The sequence below is a fragment of the Alligator sinensis genome, unplaced genomic scaffold (assembly GCF_000455745.1).
Source record: "Alligator sinensis unplaced genomic scaffold, ASM45574v1 scaffold628_1, whole genome shotgun sequence".
Lineage (NCBI taxonomy): Eukaryota > Metazoa > Chordata > Crocodylia > Alligatoridae > Alligator > Alligator sinensis.
Window position 1 is genome coordinate 863542 of NW_005841873.1, and position 27152 is coordinate 890693.

Below are 27152 nucleotides of genomic sequence, written 5' to 3' on the forward strand. Positions count from 1 at the left end.
CATCAAAAAAAATATTTTCACAGCCAGTGTTACTAGGATTATACATGAACTTCCCCATGGCAACTAATAAATACTGAACCATCTTGGTTTAGATATTTTCTTAGTTTCCTGGCTAGCTTTTTTAATGTTTGTATGACATGATTGACCTATGCAATTTTATTCTACCCTCATTTCTATTCAGGTTTCATGACCTGCCTTTCCCTGCCCCCACAACACCCTCTCCAAGATAATTCATTAAGTGAAAGAGTCTCTGTTTTTCTTTATAGAAGGGAATTCTAACCCACTCATAAAACCATTATTTTCATCCACAGACATGCTCTGGTCAAAGGGGTAATGTTCTTTGTAAAATTGTGCAAAATGTGGATTTATAGCAATTGGATTAGCAGTTAAAGTATATGGGTCACTTTTAATATCATTTTAAATCCTATCTTCTCCCTCCTGTAGCAGCCAGGCAATTAATTTACCTGATTTATCTCTCCATGTATAAAATTTAGCTTTACAGCAAGATGATGATGGTCGAGTGCAAGTTTCTCAAGGAAATATTTCAGTTTAGGTATACCTGAGCATTACTGTCCTCTAAGAGGGTTAACAGAAGTCCATATCCTCCTCAGCACAGAGACTTCTGAGTCTTTAACTAGTCTGAGATCCTGCTATAGTCCCTAAAGGAAATATGAAGGACATCCCATAAATTTCATGGTGAATAGCTCTCTTATTGTATCCCCATTGTCTCCCTCATTGACTTTTTCTCAAGGACCCCAGTACGGCTATAAAATATGTTAGAAAGGTTCTAAGGGAACAAGGACAAACAGATCCAAGCCCAGTGTAATCTAACAGATACTTAAGGAAAATCTAGTATCAGTGCAGCGAGTTCCTCTTTTAATAAAGACAATTCTCTCTCGTGCAACAGTCATTAAGAGCTCTTGGATCAGGCCTCCAAACAAACAAGTCTATGAGGGGATAACAACACAGTCAAAACCCTGTGCACTTGGTTCAGAAAATGTTCAGAAAACGTATTGGTTTGCCAAGAATAAATTGCTTGGGGTCCGTGACATAGAGAAACAGGAGACACTCAGCCTGTATTAACAGTTTCAAAATACTGAATTTGCCTGACTCATCAAGACCACATGGGTCAAATTAAGCTTGTGCTGCATGAATTGCAGCTGCCAGAGTAAACATTAAAAGCCGATGGAAAACAATCACCTAGAGTTTGCTTCCTGCAATAAGAGACAGAAAAATGAATCTATGTATTCTCAGGGACTGGGTATGTTAGAGGAAAACAACAGTTGTGTCCTTTCGATATTTCAGGCCATATGGCTCTGGGACCATTTTGACACAAGACCTAGCCTTGGGCCTGGGACTATTTATATCTAGAACATATATACATTATTCCTAGCAAGAATGGAAGGGGCCCAGGCTTATAGGATTGGTTTCAATCATAAAGTAGTTGGTCAATCAGATTGTTTCACCAGTGTTTTTCTGGATCTAAATCTTATGTGTTTAGATGCCCTGTAATCTTAGAGGGAAAGCATGGTAGAATCCAGGGGTCCTAATGTGTGGCTATTTTCTTTCAGTTCTGAGCATGATTTTCTGTAGCTAAACGTGGCATACAATGTTTTTCTGATGTGGCAAGATCTTTGCCTCTTGAGTGCACTGTGTAAATAGCATGGGATGTTTCTAGAGGCTTTTTTTTTTTTAAATGATAATTGTGGTTGACATTAGGGATGATCATAAAAGTATAATCCATGAATGTAAATGAGATCATATGATTAATTTAATTTTATACCATATTTTAGTATAATAGCTTCCTGGCTACAAATAGCCTCACATGTGAAAGAAATGAAAGGAGAAAGGGTCCTTATCTAATCTATCTGATGAAATATACAATTCTGGAGTCAATATTGACAATATGGAAAGGAAAAAAGTCCCTTAAAACTCATCAGTTTTAGATTAATTGCGGTAAACAATTGTCAAATACATTATGTTCCCAGTGAACAATGCAGACCTGTTTCATGCTGCAAATTAAATAATATTAGCTGGTTGTCTCTTTAATTTTTTTAAAATCTAATTTTCTAAGCAGATGCAATGAGATAAATAAATATTTCATATGAAAAATCATGGTGCCCAATACATCCCTAAAGAACTGGAGATCAACATAAATCATAAACGTTCTTGTGCTCTGGATGGTAATAGGAAACTTTCTGGGACTCTTCTTCTTTTACTTGGGGGAAATAGTAGTGATTGCCATTCCATGTCATGCTAAAGATTGAGTTGAGTTATAGTAACATCTCCCTAGACCTGTGTCCACTCTGAGGAACTATTCTTCTCTTTGCCTTGGTGTGATTAGGAATTTCCTTATGATTTTAGATTCAGATTCTTATGGTTGCCTGCATATTTTGGTTTTCATGCTAGACAGCATTTTGAAAGAGATTGAGAAAAGCCCAAATGCTTGACATCCCTAATGTAAGTCATTATGAAAAAGAGATTCCACCACGTCTAGTGCCTGAACATAGAAGTTAGTGGGAATGCTGCAGTTTTCTGAAACAACACTAACTTGATTTTCAGCTTCTTCCACTTGTTTCTTAGGCTGGGCCAATTTGGCTAAGTACAGACAGTTAAAAAGCCCAAGACTGAATCAAGTCAATCTTTGCAGGTTAGTCTAAGCTTTGTAGATTGAACTGATAAGCAAGCGAACAGACATTCACTATTAATTCTGGAAATGCAGCCACATGCCTGCAGGAGCCCAGCCCAGAACCTGGGGCGGGAGCTAGAGCATGCCTTCCTGGTCAGCTGGAGCAGACAGCTTGGGCCAAGGCTAATCTGCCTATCTTGAAAGCAGGGGTTTGCAGGGGAGGTGCAAAGCATCCTGGGATGTTGTGGGGGGACTGTGAGTTAACTTGAATCTGGAGGGGATCTGGGACAGAAGTTCAATAAACTGATTTAACCTAAATCAGTTAAGTCTGATACTACATCCATCTAGGTTTATCTTAAACTGGTTTCAGTCATTTTGAAAGTGGTTTGTGTGCACTGAACTTCTGTTGTGCTATAGATTTGAACCGGTTTCCAATCACTTATACCAGTTTATGTATAATTTCTGTCCCTAGCCCTGATGTTATGTGTTGCTGATCGTTATATAGGTTCCTTTCCAATTATGGGTTTTTTTCTTTTCTATTGCCTTCCTGGATTTCTTTTGAAATGGCTTTGATAAATTGAATTCAAAACCTCACAGATAGAAAACATTAGATCTTTGATGGGCTTTACTTTGTAAAACTCCTATCTTTGGCTTTTAAGAATTCCCATGCTGGGATATCATAAACTGTGTGATGTTTGAGTACTATTAAAAATTCCCTCTGTCTGTTCTATTTACTTTCTGTGCCTTGCAGAAGCATAAAAGTCTGGGATAAGAGAAAGATTTCTTCCATTCTGGCTTGTGTTTTGCATTGTTTGGTTGCACTTCAGAATCATTTCAATTAAACATCTAGGAGTCCATTTCTAGTGGGGTAAAAGCTTAAGGATCTACTTTTCAGATGTAATGAGCATTCTCCTTTATGAAATGCTATCACAGATGGGCTACTGTTGAAGTACAAAGAATTACAGTCATCGGTAGGGTAAGATAGAGAAGAAGCAACCTGCTGCCAAGGGCATGATGAAAAGCTGTTTTCCTCCAACCACTTGCTCACTGCATGAAAGAAATAATAGCTTAGAAGATCATTCTCTCCCTTAAAATGGGATCCCCTCTCATGTGCCAGATCTTCGGGCCTGGGGGAAGCTGGAAAGAATTTCCAGCTGCTGGCAGACAATTATAAGGCAGCCTGCAGTGGTTCTTAATTGTACTGCCTCCAAGCAGGCACATCCAGTGGCAGAAATTTTCTAGCCTTACTTTTGAAACAGGCCCACAGTCTCAGATTAGCTTATATCCATTCTGGTTTTAGTTTGTCTTGGTTCCCCAGGCTCTATGCTGAACAGAGGCAAAGCACTTCCTTCTTTTTAGTACAATAAATAAAGTTCAGTTGGGGGAAGTGTGTGTGTGTGTGTGGGGGGGGGAGGCTGGACAGAAATGGAATGGGACAGATGGGCTGAATCCATCCAGGCATGGAGGCAAGGGCTGCAGTCTACAAGCAAAACAGTGTAGGTCAAGGTTCCATAAAGGACAAAGCAGAAAATATATATATTGTATAGTAGGTCTTAAACATGCAGGTGGTAATAGAATGAGGCAGTATGAGTACTTACATCACCTTTTCTTTCTGATCCAGTTTCTGTAAAATAAAGAGTGCACAACACAGCATGGAGTAAAAGGGAGAATATGCCAAGGACACAAAGGGCAGGTATACATCATGCTGGATAATGCTAGGACACACCACTATGCATACATGCTCCAGCCCTGGTTCTTGGTTCATGTATGCTAAATGACAAAAAATGTCCTGTAGCTGTTGGTCTTGGTTCTCAGCACATCTGGTATTACTCAAATAGACCCCTGTCTGGAGATTTGCATTGTGGCCACTAGAGTTTGAGTTGGAGCTATGGTTAGAAATTAGGGGTGTGCGAAGCGGGCCCTATTCAATTCAGATTCAGCCCGAATCAGGGACAGTGATTCAGCCCGAATCAGGGACAGCGATTCAATTCATTGATTTGGATCACTGTCCCTGATTCGATTTGGCCAAATCTGAATCTGAAGATTCAGTGCTGAATCGGGCCCCCTGGTGCACTCCCCAGAGGAACCGGAAGTGAACTGGAAGTGTTTCTGGTCCACTTCTGGGTCTGCTGCCGAGCACGCTGTGGAACCCTCCGCACTTCTGTGGGACTCTCCATGCGCCCTAGCATTGCAGCACTCGCGACCCACCTGCTACCTAGAGGTATGTAGAAAAAACATTTTAAAGCTGTCTCTGTCTGAATCGCTTAATCTTTCCAAATCGATTAGGAGGGTTCCAATTTGATTTGGAGATATGAAAGGGTCCTGTGATTCGATTCAGATTTGGAGATTTGACTACCAAATGGGGCCGAATCTCCACCGAATCGAATCGGGGACCGAAGCTTCACACAGCCCTATTAGAAATGCTTGGTTTTGCCAAGTTATGGCCCAGCATATGAAAGATAGGGGACTGCAAATTAGGGTATAGTAGTAGCTCTCTGGAATAAGGTGATGTGCAGGTTGCTAGAGTTCCCTGTGTTAGACTTGGGGATGCAATTGTGATGGCTCAAAGAAGTGTGGAGTAAGCAGAGCTAGCAGGTCAGTGCAATATATGGTTAGGCATATGGGTACATGGCTCTGGGGCTAGGTTTAGGGGTAAAGAACCAAGTACCTGCAACCCTAAGGACCTGCAACCCTAGATTGAACCAAGAACCAAGTACCTGCAACCCTAAATTGAACTAAAAGCACCACCACTTGCCCTACCTGGATGAGTCTTATACCCCCAAATCTAACATAAAGAGGGAATGTGGCTCTTCCCCTCCCTTATACCCTCAAATCTAACACAAAAACCTCTAGCAGCATCAACAAAACCCTAGCCTGGAGAGACCTGCTGGCTGCTAGCCCATGGTTCCCTATCAACCCATCCTGAGCAACTCTAAGTCTCACCACTTCTTTCAGGTCTAATCTGGAACTCCTGTGGTCACTGGGGCAAGAATTTCATGCACCAGAAAAGAGAAAAGACTTTAAAAGTTTATGCTGAAAAATTAGCTTATATTGAGTGGCTTGCTAAACTAGACAATAGAAACCGCTATGCATAAGCAGCCTGATTCTTCATCCATGCTCAAGTCTTCTTGGCATCTACAGCCTAATGGCAAGATAATCCAATTTTTCAATTTGTATCTGCACCAGTATAAATTTGGCACAATTCCACTGAATGTGGCCCACATGATGAGCCTCCCATATTATACCATCAGCAGTGACATGGGGTGCTGTTCTTGGCCTGGTAACCCAAGCACATTTAAACATCTGTATATGTTTTTAAGATCATCTCCCAGTTGACTCCAGTTAAGAACTGCTTTGTGAACCTTTGAATGTTTGCAAGAATTGACAGTAGAGAACTGATTGAAAATCTGTTTTATTACATTTCTGCTCCAGCTACTGTTTGGATCTCTGTAGGGGAAGCATAAATCCCTAAGAGTGAGTGATTTCCTGGGAGCAAATCCAACACAAGGGTAAATACTTGCAAAAATACCAAATATTCTGGATGCTTCTTCTGCAGTTCTTTAAGTAGCAGGTTTTTTGATGGAGGAGGTCCCTGCTGCAAGCTTTTATTCTTCTCTCAACTCTCCCTCAGTGAAGTGACTAACATTTCAGAGCAAGATACAGATTTCTGTTATTGTTGCTGCTTCTCCTATTATCTTTCTCTCTTTCCTGTGAAAGCCAACAAGAGATCCAACTAGATTTCCAAGGGTAGGACTTGGTCCACAAATGTTTTTCTCCAGCTATTCTCATGTGAGCCAAAGCAAGGACCCCAATATAGCAAGGATAGCAGTACAAAATCAAATCATGAGAGAGCTTGTTCTTAAGCCGTATGCATTTTTTTTGGCAAGGGAGGATGAATGGTCTCTAATACTGTCTGTTTTTGGAACGTGTTTTTTCCATCAGTGCTTTTGATCATGTGTATAAACATGGTGGCGAAGATTTGACATTCATTACTGTTTTTTCAAGTAAAACAAATATTTTCACTTGCTGCTCTGGAGACAATTACTTCCAGAATTTGGGGTTCAAATAACAAAAGGGTGGATGCTTTTCAATTGACAGAGGATTAGATCCCTGAAGTCTAATTTAGATATGTAATTAGTAAAAGTCCCTTCAAATATGAGACCACTTCCTTGCAAATTGTTCAGTTGAGTATGCCAACAACACAGAATTTCATTGTCTTTCATCTAGGAAGACACAGCACTGCTACAAATAGTCCGCTACACATAGGAATTACTTCTGCTGTGTAAGACTGGAACTTCATTGAGCTCAACATCTCACCTCTAGCAAAAGCCAGTATCAGAACTGGTCATATTTTTTGGTCAACTTTTTTTGATGGAAATTTTTTTTTTTGTCGTCACAGTGAACAGTTGAAACAACAAGAAAAAAAATCTATCTAAATGCTTGGCTTTTTGGTATGAAGTTTGGATTTTCAAAAATTCTGACCAAATAGGATAATTTTACTAAAAAGATGGGATTTTGAAACCCAAACATTTTGGGGGGTAAAAGATTAAAAAATTTGCAGGATTTTTCTTTTGGGGGTGGGGGAGTTCGGAAGAACAGTTCATAGTTTTTGATGAATAAAAATGATGAGGTGCTAAGATGATGGACCTGTGGAAAGTTTTATGCATTTCAGGTGACAGCCCTCTTCCCAAGGAGGGCCAGGGCCTCAAGCCCCTACATACTTGACTCCTCTTGTCAACCAAAACGCCAAAGAGGATTTTTATCCCTTCCAAATTGACCCTCTTCCCTGTAATTGCATAACCTTTTGGTGATGCATGAAGACATGTTAAAGACCGAGTAAAGCACAAGAGAGTTGTCTGAATGTTGCTTAATATTTGGACACAAAATAAATGCTGAAGTCTCCCTTTTATCTATATTTTAATGTCATGGGGAAATAACTATAATGCAATGTACAGTAAATATTTTTACTATAGGCCAGCATATCTCAGGTGTACGGGTATAGCTTATAATTAGCACTAGTACATCTCTGCAGCATAAACTATAAACAGTACCACTCAGACTGTAATTTAGCACTGATGTGAGTACTTGTTCCTCTTAATATTTAATATGTCTGTTTGTGTTGCAAATAGCAAAGTTGATTGAGATAATTAGCCACCAAAACACTAAGGTAACGCAACTATGGTAACATTTATATTGCCATCAGTTTTGTTTATAGCAGCCTAAAGAGCAACATTCAAATGAGAAATTAACTACAATTAGAAAAGAAATTGAGTGCTTCTTGGAGTTACTTGATCATATCTTAAAAGAGTGCATCATGTTATGCTCACTCTGATGCCAGGTTAACCCCCTAAATCTCCAGGTTTAGCAGCTGCATTAAGAGAGTCATGGAAGACAGACAGCAAGAGAGAAGCCAATTTTCTACTCTGCAGAGGCTGTTGCCACCTAGACAGTATTAGTCTCCATACCCCGTCCAGAGCACATTCTCCAAGCCCATACCCAACCTACTTCAATTGCTACCTTCAAATAGATACTCCCACCCAACTTTGTCCCTCTGTTGTCAAGACAGTAGAGGCAAGATTACTACTACTTTGTCTGGTGAGAACAAAAGTACTATGTCTGCTTTTTGGTAGTATACAAGCCTGTAATGGAGTGAGCCAGACGATTCATTTCCACTTTCCTGGTGAGCTAGCCTTGAAATATAATACACTCATTTATTTTCAAACACTCTACCAGGCAAATGTGCAACGTTGGAGACTTGCTGCCATCCAGAGGAGGCAGAGGGTCCTGCTGTCTCTGTGATGGACAGGTCTCCTGACTCTTTGACCATGACCCTCTGGCATCTCTCCTGACACTTGCAGATTGGGGGTGAGGGGTGGAGCCTCATTTTAAACTACAGGAGAGGAGACTATGTTCTCTCTCATCCCTCTTTGTCTCCTCCAAAGAGTCTGGTGAAAAGATTAGACACTGTTTCTATAATGCTGTTTCTCACACAGGGAGCAGCCAGAGGCATTATATTAAAAAGCAGCAGCTGGCAGAGGGACAGATTTTTAAATATGTTCAGGCACCCAACTCCCATTTAAATCAGTGAATTGGGGTTGTTTATATGATCCCTCGATGCCTTAATAAACCTAGTCCCACATGGCTTAGGTTCTTCCTGTTTTTCCTTACCTCCTTACTTCCTTTCTTTACATACTTATTCAGTTGTCTTGTCCATCAGACCAGATAGCACTAATGAGAGCCTGATTCAGTGGTTAGGATATTCAGTGAATATTCACTTGACACACACAATGATGAAAAGTAATTTATTTGTGTAAATTGCAACAGCTCCAACAGAAGAAACCCACCAAGGAATGCACAGTAGTCTGGTAGTAAGGTACTTGGTTGTGATGTGGGAGAATATTCCCTTGTTGTGATGTGGGAGGGCCGCACCCAGAGAGTGGTGGTGGATGGGTCATTTTCGACCTGGAGGGATATGGGCAGTGGGGTCCCCCAGGGCTCGGTCCTCGGGCCTGCACTGTTCAACATCTTCATCAGTGACTTGGACAAAGGTAAAAAGCACCTTGTTCAAATTCGCGGATGACACTAAGATGTGGGGAGAAGTGGGCATGCTGGGGGAGAGGGACAGGCTACAACTAGATCTGGACCGGTTACAGGGGTGGGCGGATGAGAACAGGATGGGTTTCAATACTGACAAGTGCAAGGTGCTGCACCTGGGGAGGAAGAACCAGCAGCATACCTACAGGCTGGGGAACTCCCTTCTAATTCAGCACAGAGGCAGAAAAGGATCTTGGAGTCACTATTGATTCCAAGATGAACATGGGCCGACAGTGTGGGGACGCGGTCAGGAAGGCTAACCACACTTTGTCATGCATCCACAGATGCATCTCGAGCAGGTCCAAGGAGGTGATCTTCCCCCTCTATGCGGCACTGGTCAGGCCGCAGTTGGAGTACTGCGTCCAGTTCTGGGTGCCGCACTTCAGGGGGGATGTGGACAGCATCGAGAGGGTCCAGAGGAGGGCCACTCACATGATCGGGGGGCAGCAGGGCAGGCCCTACGAGGAGAGGCTAAGGGACCTGAACCTGTTCAGCCTCCACAAGAGAAGTCTGAGAGGGGATCTGGTGGCCGTCTATAAACTGGCCAAGGGGGACCAGCAGGAAATGGGAGAGGCCCTGTTCCCCCAAGCACTACCGGGAGTCACAAGGAATAACGGCCGTAAGTTGACTGGGAGTAGATTCAGGCTAGACATCAGGAGGCACTACTTCACAGTCAGGGTGGCTGGGAGCTGGAACCAATTTCCAAGGGAAGTGGTGTTTGCTTCTACCCTGGGGGTCTTCCATAGGAGGCTTGACAGTCACCTAGCCGGGGTCATTTGACCCCAGCATCCTTTCCTGCCCATGGCAGGGGGTCGGACTTGATGATCTGCTCAGGTCCCTTCCGACCCTACCAACTATGAAACTATTAGGGCAGGTACTTGAACATGGGTCTTCTACCCAATAGACTATTGGCACCTTCACTGTCTGGTCATCTTTCTAGCTTTCATGGGTTGTGTCCAGCAATTGCACACTAGCCCTAAGAAATCTTGCCCCAAGATTATTCCTTCATAGCCATGAAAACTGTGGGTTTCAGTGAATCAGTGTTTTTTCAATCAAAAAAAAAAAGTGCCATTGAAAAAGTCCTGACCAGTTCTATTTGTGTTTCATTTCAAGCAGATATCTTCTTCCTGGAAAACTGATGGTAGAAGTGGGTAGGTGGAAATGAAATGTAAAGAAATCTTGAGTGTCTGCAGGTGGGCTAATCATACTGCTGTGCAAATTTGCACTGACTGCTAAGCAACAAAGAGCATGTTCGACAGGGTGAGCATTCTGTACCCTGAGGCGGAATTTTTCGGTTTTGTTTCCTTCAAAACCAGGTGTCCAGTTTCCCCGTGGATTTCATCTGGGGAGAATTTATCCCTGGTAAATAACTATTCGTGTTGAATTTATAGATGAGCTAAACTCTTTGCTTTAATGCTGCGGTTTAGTACCTCTTTGCTTCTCCATTTTGCATAAGCATCAGTGTTGGAGGAAAATAAATCTGTCACTCAGATAATGTATTTGCCCTTGGTATCAAAATATATAAATAAAAATTACAAGGTCATTAACCATATCAAAGGAAAGAAAAATGTACCATACATTATATGGCTGGATCAGGCAAATAGCAATATAGTGAAGTGTACTGTGCATTTTCTATTCAGATCATGAAAATTAATTGACTCCTTTTTGCACTTCCTTTTTGCAGTGGAAACTCTAGGCATATGTCGGTCCAAATTTATGAGCAGTGTGTTTTCCTGTGCATTTCATTTATCAAATGCAAATTCCTGTGACCAGTGATTTACTGCACAACTGCTTGGAGGGCAACAAATAAATAAATATTATCTTGATAAGTATTCAAAAAGCAGAGTAGAGGGATAAGATTTTATCTGCTTTTCTCCAAGCAATTTATCTTGGTCTCCAAGAAGGCAGGCTCTGTGTAGGTGCAACTTCCCTTGTCCTATCATGGAGTCTAACTTACTTGGAAAATGAGTTGTTATCCTCAGCAATATGTGGCCTTGGAAAGCTATGGACTATTGATTGTATTTTATTTACTTCAGTAAGACCATTATTTTTTTTATAGAGGTTCCCTAAAGAGGTGGAGACTGTACCACCCCTCTGAGGCTCAGAGCCATCTTTAGAAAATTGTTCCTTCTTTGTTTCCACTATCTGGATTGGGTGGGAGAAAGACAACAGAAAAATGTATTGATGGGCCTCACCAGCAGTGAATTATTATTCGCTGGCTGTGTCTACATGTGCGCCTTACTGTGGGGTAGGCTAATCAGCTGCAGAGTAAAGCATCACTGTCTACACGTGCAACGGTATTAGGCCTCAGTAAACTGATTAACACTGTTGGTGCAGAACTATCTTGCAGGGAAGTAATTAACTGTAATTAAATGTGCATGTAGATGCTGACTGTGGGCATAAATTGTGCCCAGGCAGAAGGGTGCCAGACTCCTGCCTGCCTGCTGCCTAGCCACGTGGCTCTGCATTTCCAGCACCCTTGTGCCCCAGCCAGCCCCTCCACAGCCTACCACCCTTACCAAGAGCCCAGAGCAGGAGCGGCCTTGGTGTAAACTGCTTTGCCCCAGCTCAAATTGCTACTTTCCCAGGCCCATGTATAGATGCTGTGCCCAGAACTAGTTTCATCCAACTCAAGGTGCTCCAGGGTTTATTGCTTCAAATTAATTGTACATGTAGATGCACCCACTATGTAGTTGGGTGAAATTAGTGCTGTGCATAGGTCCCACTGCTTTGTGCCCGCTTGTTTCCTGCAGGAGCTAAGTGGGCATGTAGCATCTACTCTTAAATAACCAGACCTCAGTTCTGCCTAGCATGTGTAGGGGTGTAAAAAAAAGTTTATCCTCACTCATTACTCCCTCGTGCAGGCATGAGGATAGAACAAGGAGGAAGCTTGGCCAATGAGCTTACCCTGAAACAGCTGAGGAATGAATTTGAGAGATAAATATAAGTAATTTGTACCTGCGGTGAACTTCAAGGAATAAGAGTCACTCCAGGGGAAGCTTATAGTGATGTGTGAGTGGCTGGGTGCAAATGTCTACCACCCTGTGTTAATTCAGTCAGTGCTGAGACTAGAATCTTATTCCCAGGCAACTTCCAGTGGCAGTTCTGTTCCAACCAGGTAAATCAGTGATCAAATAAGGCTAAAGGCAGCACTTGCTTATAAAGAGAGAATAGTTCAACTGAAAACTGAAGAAGTTGTGGGGGGCGATTTTTTAAAACATGGGAAAATCACCTGATTTTTTAAAAATTAGAGCATGCATATGTATAGTGGGAAAATGACTTTCCAATGGCTTTCTGTTCATATCTCTCATGTAGATAATTCCTGTCATTCTCCTCCCTGTCTAACCAAAAGGTGCACTTCTATCTTCTGCATAAAGGCCCTTGTGTTGAATTCCTCAGCTGGTACGCTCATGCACACTTACATGTACATAATCCACCTTCTTTTAGAAATGGTCAAACTGGAGCTAACGCAAGTGCATTCGTTTATTTGTGGGGTGTAGGTTGTAGCTGTGTTGTTCTAAGGACATAGGCAGACAAGATTCTTTGCATAAATCTGGTATCTTTTCTTAGACCAACTAAAATAGTTGGAAAAATTCTTCTTTGCTAGCTTTTGGGTACAGATACCCTTCTTCTAGCTGAGGAAGTCTGCAGTTGTTCTGACAGATGAAAGAAGAATTTTTCCAACTCTTTTAGTTGGTCTAATTAAAGATATTGGATTTACCCAGAGAACCTTGCCTGCCTTAGTTTATTTGCAAATTTCCTCCCAAAATTGATCCCCAGTATATACGATATGGAATATGGTGACCCCACCTAGACCCTCAGCTGAAGGACTGACTTCACTGGAGTTGCGGCAGTTTATATTAGTCGAATTTGGTCCCTGACATTCAGGTCTCCAATTTTCTCCTTCAGAAGTTGTTCTGCCTAAGAACTGAAAGAGTAGCATTGTTATCTCAAGCTAGCAGATGTTGATGTGTCAATGGAGACAGTATCTTACAATCAACAACCATGTCAGCCTGCTTTTTCGGAGAAATTTCTCCTTGTTTCATGGTTTCATTCTCAAACTCTCACAGGTCTGGCAGTGCGGAGGAAGCATGGAAGTCTTACCTTGCTCTAGAGTGGCTCACATTGAACGCACAAAGAAACCTTACAACAATGACATTGACTACTATGCAAAGCGCAATGCCTTGCGAGCTGCTGAGGTCTGGATGGATGACTTCAAGTCACACGTTTACATGGCATGGAACATCCCAATGACGGTAAGTGAAGACCACATCATATATCCTAAACGGAGGCAGAGAAGCGTAAGTGTCTGCTTTGAGTTAGCACCATTCACACTTGATGTATGAGGGCTTTCAAGGCAGCAAACATTCAGAACAAAAACTACCATTTTAATTTACCCCCCCAGAATAAGTTAAATTGAGCGTTGATGAGTGGTGACTCAGATGGCCTTGCCTTACAGATGTACTTCCTGGGAATAAGTTGTTAATTAGGAGGACATTATTCTTCAAGGTGCTCAAATGTTACAGTCCTGCCAGACTGTATAAAGATTTTGCTGCATTGTGCTTGTCAGTGGAATTTATTGGTGTAAAACTGTGTATCAGACAGGGGAATGAGGCCCAGACTTTATCTTAATTTGGATATTGGTGACTATATTATAGACATGTTGCTCTCTCCTACTTTGCATCATATATTACTGAGAAGTGCTCATCATGGTTGCTTCCTCTGGGAAATGTTAGGGAAAATATTACTAAATAAAAATAATAAATTAACTTCCTGTTTGTCTCTGATGATGCATCACTTGAGAAAAACTGTAAAAGATGAGACATTTGGTCTTGCACGATAATGTCATGGGGAAGCTGATTTGCTTTTTTTGTCTGCTTTGTCCTTTAGTGGCTATTTGTCCAAGTAGTGTACATGGAAAAAAACAGACAAGTTAAAACGCAGTACAATCATTTAATAATGGGAGGTGCCTAGTAAATGCTTCATCCAAGCTCACTGAAGTAAATGGAAAGACTCCTGTTGAATTCTATATATATATGCTTTGGATCAGGGCCTGAATGAGAAAAAAGTCAGATGCACACCTGTGAATGTTCAATGTTATGCCCTAGGACCCACTAAAGTTAATGAGCATCTCTCCATTGACTTCAATGGATTTGGATTAGTCCCTAAATACCTATATTAATGATATACCTACACAAAGCAGTATTTTGGGTGTTAGATTAAATCTCAGAATCTAGGCATAGATGCAAAGAATCCAGGTCCCCCTTCAGATCACACCATCTGAATGTACTGTCCAGGCTGCATAAATTTAGAGGAGCCATGCTCCATCCATTTTGCTGCACATTTCCGCATGTTGAACCCTGAAGAGTACGTCCAGTGGGCCACTGTTTCAGCTGTTAGTGTTTCACATGTGAACTAATTTGCTATGGAAGATACTTCTCAGCTGAATTAGAGTGCTGCATCTTTTTGCATGAGGCACTTGTCTAGAAGTCTTTTCGCTTCCTCTGTATTAACTTGTGTCAAACAAGGTGATGGGAAAGACAAAGACATCTGCATCAATAACACAAATATTTTCTTTTCCACCCATCCAGGCTCTGTTTGCATTCCTTTGAGTGGCCTCTTAGTTTTCTGATAGAAAGAGGAAAAAATAACTCTGGTAAATTTATTTGCTTGACGGTTTCCACAAATGAAAATAAAAAAGGCATTTAAATAAACATTTATACCTAAACATGATTCTCTTTAATCTCTCTAAGATTAGCTTTGGATGCAGTTCTCTGCACTGAACTAGACAGCAGTGCTTTGAAAAACTAGGCATGTCTACATTAGGAAGCATAAAACTAGCAAGAAGCATTGTACATTAAAATTTACTTTCCATAAAATAAATTGATTGATAAAATGCACATCATAAAAATAACCCCATTAGTTCTTGCCAAGAGGAAGTGAGGATGCTACTATTTCACAGATCTAATGCACTGTGGTATTCAGGCTATGAGGAATAAAAGGTACCGTACACTTATTAACAGACATATGGTTGATAGAGGACTGGAAAAATCACTGATTAGTCTCAGAGCATGAGCTACACAGTTCACCCACATAATAAACATTGTGTGCTTCCTTAACACCATCACATAGCATATAACACAATTACTTACTCTATAATCTGCACATAACACTACATCTTACATCAGACAAATACAACTATGGTAATAGCTGCTCATTACACTGGCTTCATGTTCAGCTGGAGGTAAGAGTAGGACTGCCTAATTACGAAGTAGTGAGTACTCCTTACTAGCAAAGTAGTGGCATTGCTGAATCCTATCATATCAGACTTAGTCCACGTAACACTGTAATTCACCTTACCCCTTCCATATTTGATTGGTATGTCAAGCCACCGGAGAATGTCATGCATCCTGACTAACAGATGGTCCATCAACACGACAGCAAAACTGCTCCTATCAACCTGAACACTTCAACAAGACAAGAAAATATTCTTTCCATCTACAAAAGATTTGGTTTACCCCTTCCTGTGATCTATTCCCTGCTGATTTCAGTGACCCAGGAATCTTGCTTTATGTGATTTTATGGTATTAGCTGCATACAATTCATGCAATGTTGTTTTTTTAGGGTAACCTTCATTTGAATGAATGTTACATAGAAAAATCCAGGCAAAATAGGTACCAGCAAGTGGCAGTGAGTACAGCAGAAACTTTGCATAATAAATAGAAAAGGCTTTTCTTTACTAAACTTGTATTCTCTGCCAAAAAGTGTATCTCTGGTAGGGATTCTAATAAACCCGCAGCTAAGACTTGCTGCTGCCTTGTAATCCTGTATTGGATACTGTCTGTAAAGAACTTAGTGATCTTTCTGCAGAAAATGTATATGGTATTTCAATTCAAGCCATGTAAAACTTGCTAGTTTCAGTTCACAAAGCAAGCAGAAGTTAAGACGGATATCCAGGTGATGTAAATCAGCACTCAAGTCTTGCTTCTCATCATTACATCAGTAGAGCTCTGCTGCTTTTCACTGGCCAAGGATTTGGTCCTCTTTTCGGTTTGGAACAAAGTGAGGCCTTCATTCCACCTGTATTTTGCACTGAATGCTACGTTCCAATGTATGCAATATCTCAAAGCAAAATTCCACCACTGATAGTGAGGTTTTTTTACCTTGTGTTGCATCAAACATACTACAGGGCCACAATCCAGCTCGGAGTCATTGGACATTGGATGAAGATCTATTCAAAAGTTTATTGAGCTTTAATTAACCTTTTAACAGGTCTGTGTTGAGTTTTGAAGGCTTGATTTCATTTATGCTGGTGGAGCTGTATAGAAGTTACTGGTATTATACCACTAGAAGGCGGTTATAGTTTATGTCAGAATTAGGCCCAGAATTTACAGGGGAGTTAAAGTTATATTGTAAAAATTTAGCAGAGCTGTATTTGTTAGTCTTCTCTATTTTATTTTTTTAGGGTTCTTTTTTAATTTTTCTTTTGCTATGGTTTACATTTGTTTGTCTTTAATTGTTTCTCTTCTTTTTCTAGTGAAGTTTCATTAATATTTATTGTCGGCTCTCAAAGGCTGTTCAACGAGTTGCTACTTACAAAGGGAAGTGGGAATGGGGGGAATGTAACTTGTAAACAGTATGAACTCCAATTTAGTTTTATGTAAAGAAGACAACAGTGTAGTCATTGTAATGGGATTTCTCTGTTATATTTCTGCTTTGCAGAACCCAGGAGTTGACTTTGGAGATGTTTCAGAAAGAATAGCTCTACGGCAGCGACTGCAATGCCGGAGTTTTAAGTGGTACTTGGAGAATGTTTATCCTGAAATGAGGATTTACAATAATACAATCACTTATGGAGAGGTACTGCATGTCTTTGAAAATATATCGTAACTGTATTAGAGCATTCCTTTCATCTTAGTGAATGGGCATCAGACAACACAGTGACATTTAAAATTGACACGATAGCAGGAACACAAACACTTTCCTATACTTTTTTAATCAAGTCTAGAAAGTGTAGGCTCTGTGAAGTGTTCCCTCTCTTCCTGGAGTAAATGAGATTAAATCACTCTTATGAATAATGAAATGCAGTTTCTTGGGTTTTAGCTAACAACAGCCCTAAGAATGTAAATACAAGGGTAATTTGTCCAAAATGGGACAGCACAAATGTCAGCATCACAAAGTTTGCAGTTGAGACAGCCATGGTAGTTAACCAAAAGTAGGAAGAGCACATGAGCCTACTGGCTTTGCTCCTCTTTGGTTTCCTCTAAGATCTTTTGATGGAGCTGGATCACTTTCTGGTAACTAGGAAAAAAATCAAATATCACTGTGAGAAGATGAATGTAGACTACAAGTGGGAGAACTTTGCATTCAAGACAAGTATCCAGATTGTAGCCATATTGTTCTAGAGGCAAAACAAATCAAAACGCATGGAAGAAGCGATCTCTTTTATTAGACTAACTAGATATTTGCAAACAAATTATTTTATTTATTTGCAAGCTTTTGGGCACACTTGCCCTTCATCAGGCATAGAAGAGAGCAGAGATTGTAAAAGTTCTCCTAGGTAGAAATGAAAATTCATATTTCACAGGAGAGCTGAAGGTGTGGTAAAATCTCCTGTTTGAAATATTTGATTTTGTCCAGGTTAGGCACAGAGAAAGGTTGAAAAAGTCTTTTTACCTCAAAGTTGTCTGGTGGCAAGCAAGATGTAGAAGCCTATTTCCTTCAGGTTACAATATTTCATATTTCACAGAAGAGTGGAAAGATGGAAGAGCTTTTGATTCCTTTTGCATTCAAGACAAGAAGCTCAAAGTAGAAATCATCACTGTTAGTTCCATTTAGGCTCTTTTCTTTTACTCTCACCTCTCTTCCAAGGCTGAATAATATCTTACACAATCTAACTGAATTTTCTATAGGTAAATGGCTGCGCCCAGATATAATAGAACTTGGAAGAGGTTTAGATTTATACTGAAATTTTGTGGCTTAGTCCTTTCGCTTATAATAGTCACTGAAATAGCCCTCCTAAAAAACTGAAATAGCCCTCCCTAAAGCTTGAGGCTAAGTACAGACAGTCATAAAGTCCAAGGCTGAATCAGTTCAATCTTTGTAGGTTAGTCTAAATGGCACAGATTGAACCAATAAGCAAGTAAACAGACATTCACTTTTGATTCCAGGCATGCAGCCACATGCCTGCAGTGGCCCAGTCCAGAAGCCGAGGGGGGAGCTAGAGCACATCCCTGCTGACAGATTGGGCCAAGGCTAGCCCCGCCCCCCAGTTGCAAGGGCAGGTGGGTAGGTGCGGGGGGGTGCAAAGCATCCTGGGATGCTGGGGGACTGTGAATTAACTTGAACCTGGAAGGGATCTGGGACAGAAGTTCAATAACCTGATATAACCTAAATCAGTTAAGTCTGATACTACATCCATCCAGGTTTATCTTAAACTGGTTTTGTCCATTCTGAAAGCAGCTTATGTGCAGTGAACTTCTGTTGTGTTACAGATTTGAACTGGTTTCCAATCACGTATACTGCTCTATGTGTAATTTCTGTCCCCAGCCTGAAAGTGTATCTTCAAGTTAAACTCATCCATAAGGCTTTTCTTTCTAGTAAACATACAAACAGGTTATAGCATACTTTTCCATGCAGTAAGGACTAGTGTGACTTCTGCCTGCAAAATGGGGGGAGTAAAAACTCCCCTGTTGCATAATTGTTAATAAAGATTTTTTTTTTAATTGCCTGCTTAAGTTACCTTTCAATCCCTAGGCAGTGAGGTTTCATGCAAGAGGTAAATGGCTTCCTTCCTTCCTGTTCTGTTTGATTGAATTCATATAAAAATAGGTGAGTCACTTTAGATATTGATGCAAAGTGCAGGTTTTATTAGGTAATATCACTTTGCATCTTAATATATCTATCCCTGGCAATAACTGGGGAAAGACATTTAGTAAATTCAACATAAGCTATTAGTAACTGGCAGATCTTAGATGGTTATAAACTGAGACGCACATTGGCACTATTGCCAAAGTCATGTCAATTACGCCAGGCGTTCTGCCATGATGAAGGAGTCTGTTCCCATTGGGTGGTCTGATATAAGGGAAGCTTGAGGATGTAAGCCTTTTATGTATTCAAATGTATAGTGATAAAGAGCCATGGCCAAACATTTAACTGGTAAAAACTGGCATATCTCCAGTGGAGTCTCATGCCTTAAATTGAAATACACTGTAGCTAAGTAGATGTATTCTCTTAAATGACAAGGCCTGTTATTAAATATCTTCCCTTCTGATTATTTCCTAGAAGAAAATGTGGTTACTATAGTCTCTGGATTTTAGTGAGTTTAAGGAAAATAAATGTATTGAGTAGACATAAAACAGATGGAAACAGTGGTAAAAATATATTTCATACTGACTCAATTCACAAATGTTAAGGCTCTGTCATAAAGCTGTCTTCATCTTCTTTAGCCTTTATAGTACCTTAGTCATAAAATAACCATATTGAAGCTTAACTGTTGGTGTACCTTAATTCCCTATCAAACTGCCTGTTGTGCTTACACAGTAAGTAGAGTGGAGGATTATTTTTAGGATTGCTGATAGTTTGTGTATGATGTTTCATTATGCCTCTTGAGTAATTACGAAGTCACATATATTACATGGGGTGCATAAAAATTTGCACATCCTCAAAAGCAAATCCAATGGTTTCAAAATGTTCAGTTAAAGAATGCAAGTTTTGTCCCCCTGTATTCTGTGCTCTCGGTTCCAAGACGTGATAAGAAAGCCTACTTGCGTGGTATTTCTAACCTGATTAGGATGAAAAAAACACCTGAAGTCTCTCAAGACTTCCAACACAATTTGGGAGATTTAAAAATTCAAATGTTCTGGAGAAGCATCTCAGCTTCTGGCATGTCATGTACCTGAGCTATCCTTTTTCTGATACCCGTAATCTTATTTAATATCGTTGTTTTTCAAAAGGACAATACACCAAACACAAAACATGGTATCTGTGATACACTTGATAGGTTCTCAACTCAAATGAGCTCCTTTATATATAGACTTCTGCTTTCTATGCATGCTACACTGAAAAATAACACACCAGAAAACTCCCTGACTGCATCTACATGTGCAGAGTGGACTAATTAGCTCTACTGTAAAGTGTCAGTGTCTGGCGCTGGTATTAGGGCACAGTATACTAATTAACTCTGCCATAAGATAGTACTGTCAGGGACCTGTCCTGATCTCCACATGGCTGAGAGAGCTGTCCTGGCTGCTGGGCAGCTGCCTCCCAGCCACGAGGACCTGTGCACATCAGCACATTAGTTTAATGCACTGATTTCTAGTACATGTACTAGAAAACTGCGCATTAGACTAATCTGCTTCACAGTAATTGCTGCATACGCATAGAGAGTGATGCTTTACTGCACATTAGACTAATCTAATGCACAGTGAAGCATCTATTTTAGAAGCATCCTATTCGGGGCAAAATTTGACCTATGGTTTTCAAAGTGAATTTGAGTTGGTTCTGCTTTTTTGCGCAATTATTTTGCAAAAATAAAAAATGACCCAAGTTAATAATCCTGTAAGATTACAGAACATTCAAATAATACAGCTGTGGCTTTTCACATGGGGAATTCACTGTCAAAGGCTTTAAGAGGTGTCCAAAGGAAGGAGTAATGGAGTGTCAGAGTTGGCGAATGAGAATGTTTTTCTCTCTTGAAGCAGTGTTCAATGTCTTGGCGCAGTATTTGCTTTGGTAATTGTAATGTGACAAAGCTTCAAACAAGCAGGTTTGCTTTCTGTGAAGGGGTGACTAAAGCGATGGGTCTCTACTTTGATCGTAGGTTCGTAACAGCAAAGCTAGCGGCTACTGCTTAGACCAAGGAGCAGAAGATGATGACAAAGCAATCCTCTATCCGTGCCATGGAATGTCCTCCCAGGTAAATTAACTAAAATGTATTTAACCCTCAACTGTTAGAAGGCTTTGAGACCTACTTAAAGAAACCTTCAGAGCAAACAAAAGTATGATGTAATTTCTATGGGGAAAATTTAGGAATTTTGGCCCTGCTTTGCCCATTTTTTCAGTGGTACACAAAACTTGCTTCTAGTCAACTAAAATAGGTTGAACAAATGACTTATTTAAACTGGTGCAGACTCCTGTGTGTAAACTTGTATTAGTTTGAAACTGGCTCGTTTTTTGTTTAGCTTGCATTTAGTTCAAAAGTGTCCACCCTGTATTTTGTACTGCTTCAATAGAGGCCAGATCCACACACACATTTGCAATGCCTTAGTTAAACCAGTTTAGTTCCATTGATTAAAAGCCTTGTGTAAACGCTCTCATTTGGGTATGAGTGTCTTATTTCAATTTAGTTTAACCCTGATGCTAATTGTAAATCAAAAATAAGAACATCACCTATTTCACTTTAGCTTAACGCTGATGCTAATTGTAAATCAAAAATAAGAACATCACATATCTATTCACACTCTTGTGCATATAAGTAGTGCCCCTGAACTCCATTAGATCCCTCTCCATGAGATTGCTCAGTGAAGTCAATGGAAGTCTTTCAACTTTGTGTGGTTAAATTAAGCATGCTCGTGCTTGCAGAATTGGCTCGTTGGTTTGATTAGCAGTGTAGAAAAATAAGTGCAACACTCACAAGAAATGTCAGTGGATGGTTCGAATGGAATACTTTCCTGGAAAAGAAGGCAGTCAGACTGCATGGCACATCTTGTACATGACTATGATTTTGTAGTCAAAACATTCTATCTATTCATATGCCAATAAGTTTCACAAAAACCAAGCTTTAGGCAAAAAAGTCTTTTCATCACTGAAGACTATTTTTCACTTCATAAACTTCCTTCCTTCTGTTTCCAAAGCTCAATTAAATTAAACCATAAAATAAAATAATAAAAAAGACCTCCTGATGCAAGCAAACTGCAAGTAAAAGTTAGGGACCTGATCCAATCCCACTTGAAATGATTGGAAGGACTTCCATTGATTTCTGTGGCCATGTCCAGATGAGCAGGGGTGTGGAGCACTTGGAGTGGCACAAATTGCCTCAGAACATGCCCCTGCACATACACTTCATTTTGGGACAAACTGTCTAGCAATGGGCAAACTGCCTTGTCCCAGCTCCTCTGGGCCCTTCAGCCAGGGAGAGCTGGAAGCTGGGGCCAGCACCTGTGCTGGCCTCAGGAGTCTTACCTGGTGGCACGCTGGGGCAGCAGTGGCACAACTCAGGCAGTGCAGAGGCCTGGCCAGCAGCCAGACCATTGCTCTGAACAGCCCGGCCTCTGTTTGTGCCAGCCCACACTTATTTTACATGCTTTGTGCCACTTTTGTTTCCAGGGTTTTTTAGATACCAGGAAATCCCAGTAGCAAATTTTGCCACCACGCTGCAAATTTGTATCGCCCCACACATTTTAATGTTCCCCGTATAAGGTTTGTGGCTCAACAAACCACATGCCCCTGGTTCATCTGGACATGGCCTCTGGGCACTGGGTTGGGCCCCGTGGGAATTTTGCTGCAAGCTGGGTCTCAGGCTTCCAGGACAGTGGTTCTCAACAGGGCTGCTGTAGCACCCTGAGGTGCCGTGAGACTCTTTGGAGCGTGCCATGGCACACAAGGAGATAAGCGCTTGCTCTTCTCTTCCTGGCTCCTGTGCAAGAAGGTAAGCACAAGCTCATCTCTGCATGGCTCCAGTGAAAGGAGGTAAGCACACACTTGTCCCTGCCTGCCCCTGTGTGAGGAGTTTAGTGCTCACTTCTTCCGCACTCCCCGAACCCTGTGTGAGGAGCTAAGCACAGGCTGGTCTGCCCAGGTCCAGTGCAAGGAGGTAAACTTGTGGCCATCCGTGTCCCATTGCTGTGTGAGGAGCTAAGTGCACACTCTCCCCATGCCCTCCATGCCCCTGTCCCAGGAGTTAAGTGCTACAATAAAATAAGTTGTTATTGAAATGGAGTCCCATTCAGTTCACAAGAGTTATGGAAGGGGGCTGAGCCTAAAAAGGCTGAGAACCACTCTTCTAGGATATGCCTCTAACTTTGTCAGTTAGCTACTCCCTGGTCACCTACCTGGCCCTCTGTAGGTCTCTAGTGTCCTAAGAGTATGTATCCAGACACTTAGGCTACCTATAGGTACGCTGGTTCACATTCTGATTAGAATATGTCCAAGCAAGCTGTGATTAATCAAGTCTGCTCCACATTCAAATCTAATTAGAATGTCCCAGCATCACTTCACGGGCATGTGTTTTAAACCTCCCCCCCGCTGCATTGTAAAATGCTTGATGGGAGGCTTTAACTAAAGCTCGTCGAATGAGCTTTAGTTAAAGCATCCCTGTGGCCATTTTAAAACACGGGGACTTAATACACATGACGGCAAGCTGTTTTAATTAGAGCAGCTGTCAGGGAAATGTTCCAATTAAAACAGACTCCCCCCTCCCCCCTTGAGCATGTGTATAGGAGCCCTTAGTTCCTCCACACCTGTATAATATCAGTACATGCCAGGTCATGTGTTTGTGAATGTTTCCTTCAAAAGGACCCAGTGTGGGGTTATCTGAGTGGGCTGCACAGGTTATTTTGTGAATGCTGGTGATGCTGTTGTCATTTGTATTACTCAGTTGCACTTACGATAATGCTTAGAGGCCCTGTTTAGGACTCCATTGTGCCATTTGGTGCATGGACCAAGAATGAGATCCAGCGTCTGCCCGGAGAGCTCAAAACCCAGATGGACACGGTATACCTCATGTGGCGGGAAAGGAAATCTTATTAATCTCAATGTACCGATGAGGATCTAAGACAGTTTTAGGGCCCAGGAGTATGTAGGCATATCATGAAGAAGAACAGGGCCTAGTGGAATTGTCAAAGTTTCCTGAGCAAGTCAGATACCTAATTGTTAATTGATTTCAATCCATAGGACAAGTTAGCTAAGGAGTCATGAGACCCTGACCTTGATGATTTCAAGAAACCTTCTGAAATGTATTTTTAAAAGAATTACTAGACTGGGATGGAATTTACACTGTCCTCTGGTTGTGCGGCACTTCTCTCAAATAGGAGAATGGGATACTAGGCACGACCTGCTGTAATTATGCCACAAAAACATCTCTGCATTCCAGACAAAAATGTGTGGCTTCACTATGACAACTTCACTGAACAAAATCCAGCCACTTTGTGCATATTGCCTTAATCAAAGAACCATGTAGCTTAGCAGCTGAATATGTGTGCTGAAGATGCCAATTAAAATGAAAGGCCAAAATATGCTAATTTGCCCTTGTAATTTGGGGAGCCACTGCATAGTACCAAATTAAGCAAATTAAGGTTTGATTCTTCAGCTGTTATTTGTGTTCGTTATTCCTTCCTCACCAGAATTGTCACGTTCGCTTAAATAATCGTTGGATTGGACCCATATGGCCCTAAAGCGCATACATCAATTTTTTATGAGTAGGTATAGCATTAAGTACATGTTTAAAGATGATTTAAATGGGATTTAAGCAGAGTAGTTAAGTTAAGCTTATGCTTAAGCCCTTTCCTAAGGAAGTTTGCTTTCCTAGATCAGTTCCTGTACAAATATCTTGAGGGATGAAATTGCTTAATTCTGTGCGTATACTGATATTACTTATTTTTAATGAAAGTCAGATATTATTTAAATACAGAACTTTGGCTTTTTTTTTTCCTGAAATGTCATTTTAGTTTCATTTAAGTGTCATCTAAATCAGAACTGCATTAATGAACATTCATTCATGCATTCATGCATAAATAAATTCTGACCTTATCACGGACTTAAACAATTAACTGAAGTTCAGCCATACACATTACTGACTTGGAATCCTCCCTTGTAGATAACCATGGAGGCATAACAAGATTTGCAAAATATAAATATTGCCCATTGTGGTTAATTGCAAGCTGGTGACGGGTCACACCTTATTAGAGAAAAATGAATAGATATTCAGCTCCTACTGCCAAAACGTCCACCCTTGCTAGGTTCATTATGGGACACTTGACTGACACCTTCACAGTAAATTTAGAGGAGTAGCCTTTGATTAAGATAACAAAATAGAGTTGCTTAATTAGATGCAAATGAGCTTTCCAGGAAGAGTCCAGTTGAGTTAGAGGCTGTCAAGGCGCATATAGAGAGTGCACTCTCTAGCATCATATCTCTGTTGGCCAGAGGGCCACAGGGTAAAGTCCCTAGAGAAGGGTCTTTTGCAATTTCTAATGTTGCACCTCAGTGCCTGTAGTGATGAGAATAATGAAGGCAGTGGCAGTGGTTCTGACTGTAATTTATTTTGTAGGTTGAACCCCTGGTATTGCATCCTGACTCTCATTTTATAGAGAAGTAATTCTCAACCTTTTTGTACCAGGACCCATTTGTAAACATCAATGGCCAATCCCAACCCAGTGCCCCTCACTCCTGACCCGCTGCCTCCTGCCTTTAGGCCCCCAGTGTGTGGGGCAGGGATGGAGCAGTGCTGGGGGGCACCCAAGCAGCTCCAAAAAGCCCCTTGAAGGTTGAATCTCTGCCAGCCTGCAAGGGAAAAGCCACAGTTTCTCGCATTGTTCTCCTTTAAAGGAGAATCCATTTTTAAAGTTTGTTTGCAACCTTTTCTATATTCTTGCGACCCACTTCTGGGTCATGACCCACAGGTTAAGAAACACTGTTGTGTGATGTGCGCTCTGTAACAAAGAAAAGGGGACAAAGCAGGTGAATGCACAGCTGTATTTGTGGCTGGGAAAGTAGTCAGCGCTAAGTAATAGCTTTGAAAAGCAGAGTTGTTCCCTCTACTTTTGTCAGCTAATTACCCAGCTGCCTACATCTTGTAATCTGCTAGGTTCAGATTATACCCAGTAGCGACATATTTCTCCAAGGGGTTTCAAGCAAGCTTGTAGCTCACTCGTGAGATGTAGGAACAGACCATGCTCCTTTTTCAGTGACCACAGGGCATGGGTCAATAAATTATGTGAATCATCTTCTGAATATTGGAAATCCTTTCCGCTGCCTTGGAACATCTACTATGTACACAAAGTGTACTGAGTACCAGCCCCTGCTTTTCCACAAGATTTGGTGTCTTCCAAGATAGTACTAATGATACTTTTCTTGGGCATGAGCTTGGGCGTCCCAGAATTCTTGACCTGACAAAGACAACCAGTCAGAGAGCTATTGGGTCCTAAAAAAATGGTAGCAAACCAACAGTGAGAGAGGAAGCACCCTATGTGGAAGAGTCCCAAGGGAGAAAGGGTTATCATATCTATCAGGGAAAACTGATAGATGGATCTGAGTATTTTGGAACCTAAATGGCCCTGATGTTTTGTCTCCATCTAACTTCTTATTGACAGACAAAATTGCCTCCAGGAGAGTTGTGTCAAGTTGAGCTGGTTTAGCATCTCAACCACAGAGGTAAAAGCAGGGGCAGCTGCACAATTTGAGAAGTGATGTCATCTGCTCAGCTAGGCGTGTGGTGGTGATGTCAGCTCTGGCACTAACTCTCCCTTAATTAAACAATGGACTCTTTCCATTTGAATTTCTTCATATGTAAAATGGAAAGGATACCATCACCTTGTCTGCCTCATGAATATTCCATCTGCCTAGTAGTATTTGCTAGGGCTGCGCGAACCTTCAGTCCCTGATTCGATTTGGCGGAGATTTGTCCCGATTTGGTAGCCAAATCTCCGAATCTGAATTGAATCAGGAGACCGTTTAATCTCTCTGAATCAAATTGGAACCCTCCAAATTGTTTTGGAGAGATATGGAAAGATTTGGCGATTCGAATATAAGACACAGCTTTAAATGTTTTTTCTACATGCTTCTAGGTAGCAAGCAGCTCATAAATGCTGAGATGCTGGGGCACATGGAGTGTCCCACAGGAGTGTGGGAGGGGTCCCCAGCACACTTGACAGCTGACCGAGAAGTGGGCCAGAAGCACTTCTTCTGGAGAGCACGTTGCCCCCCCCCCCCT

At 41.2% G+C, this 27152-nt stretch overlaps 1 protein-coding gene across 3 annotated transcripts in view; it reads left to right on the forward strand.

Annotated features, from left to right (window-relative positions):
- The window catches only part of GALNT9 (polypeptide N-acetylgalactosaminyltransferase 9), a 267354-nt gene that overhangs the window by 228044 nt on the left and 12158 nt on the right, over positions 1 to 27152 (forward strand). For all 3 annotated transcript variants that reach the window (XM_025195639.1, XM_025195647.1, XM_025195643.1), the window contains 3 exons: positions 13294 to 13479; positions 16946 to 17083; positions 21045 to 21140. In XM_025195639.1, the coding sequence (XP_025051424.1) occupies positions 13294 to 13479; positions 16946 to 17083; positions 21045 to 21140 (420 nt within the window). The remainder of the gene's footprint in view (positions 1 to 13293; positions 13480 to 16945; positions 17084 to 21044; positions 21141 to 27152) is intronic.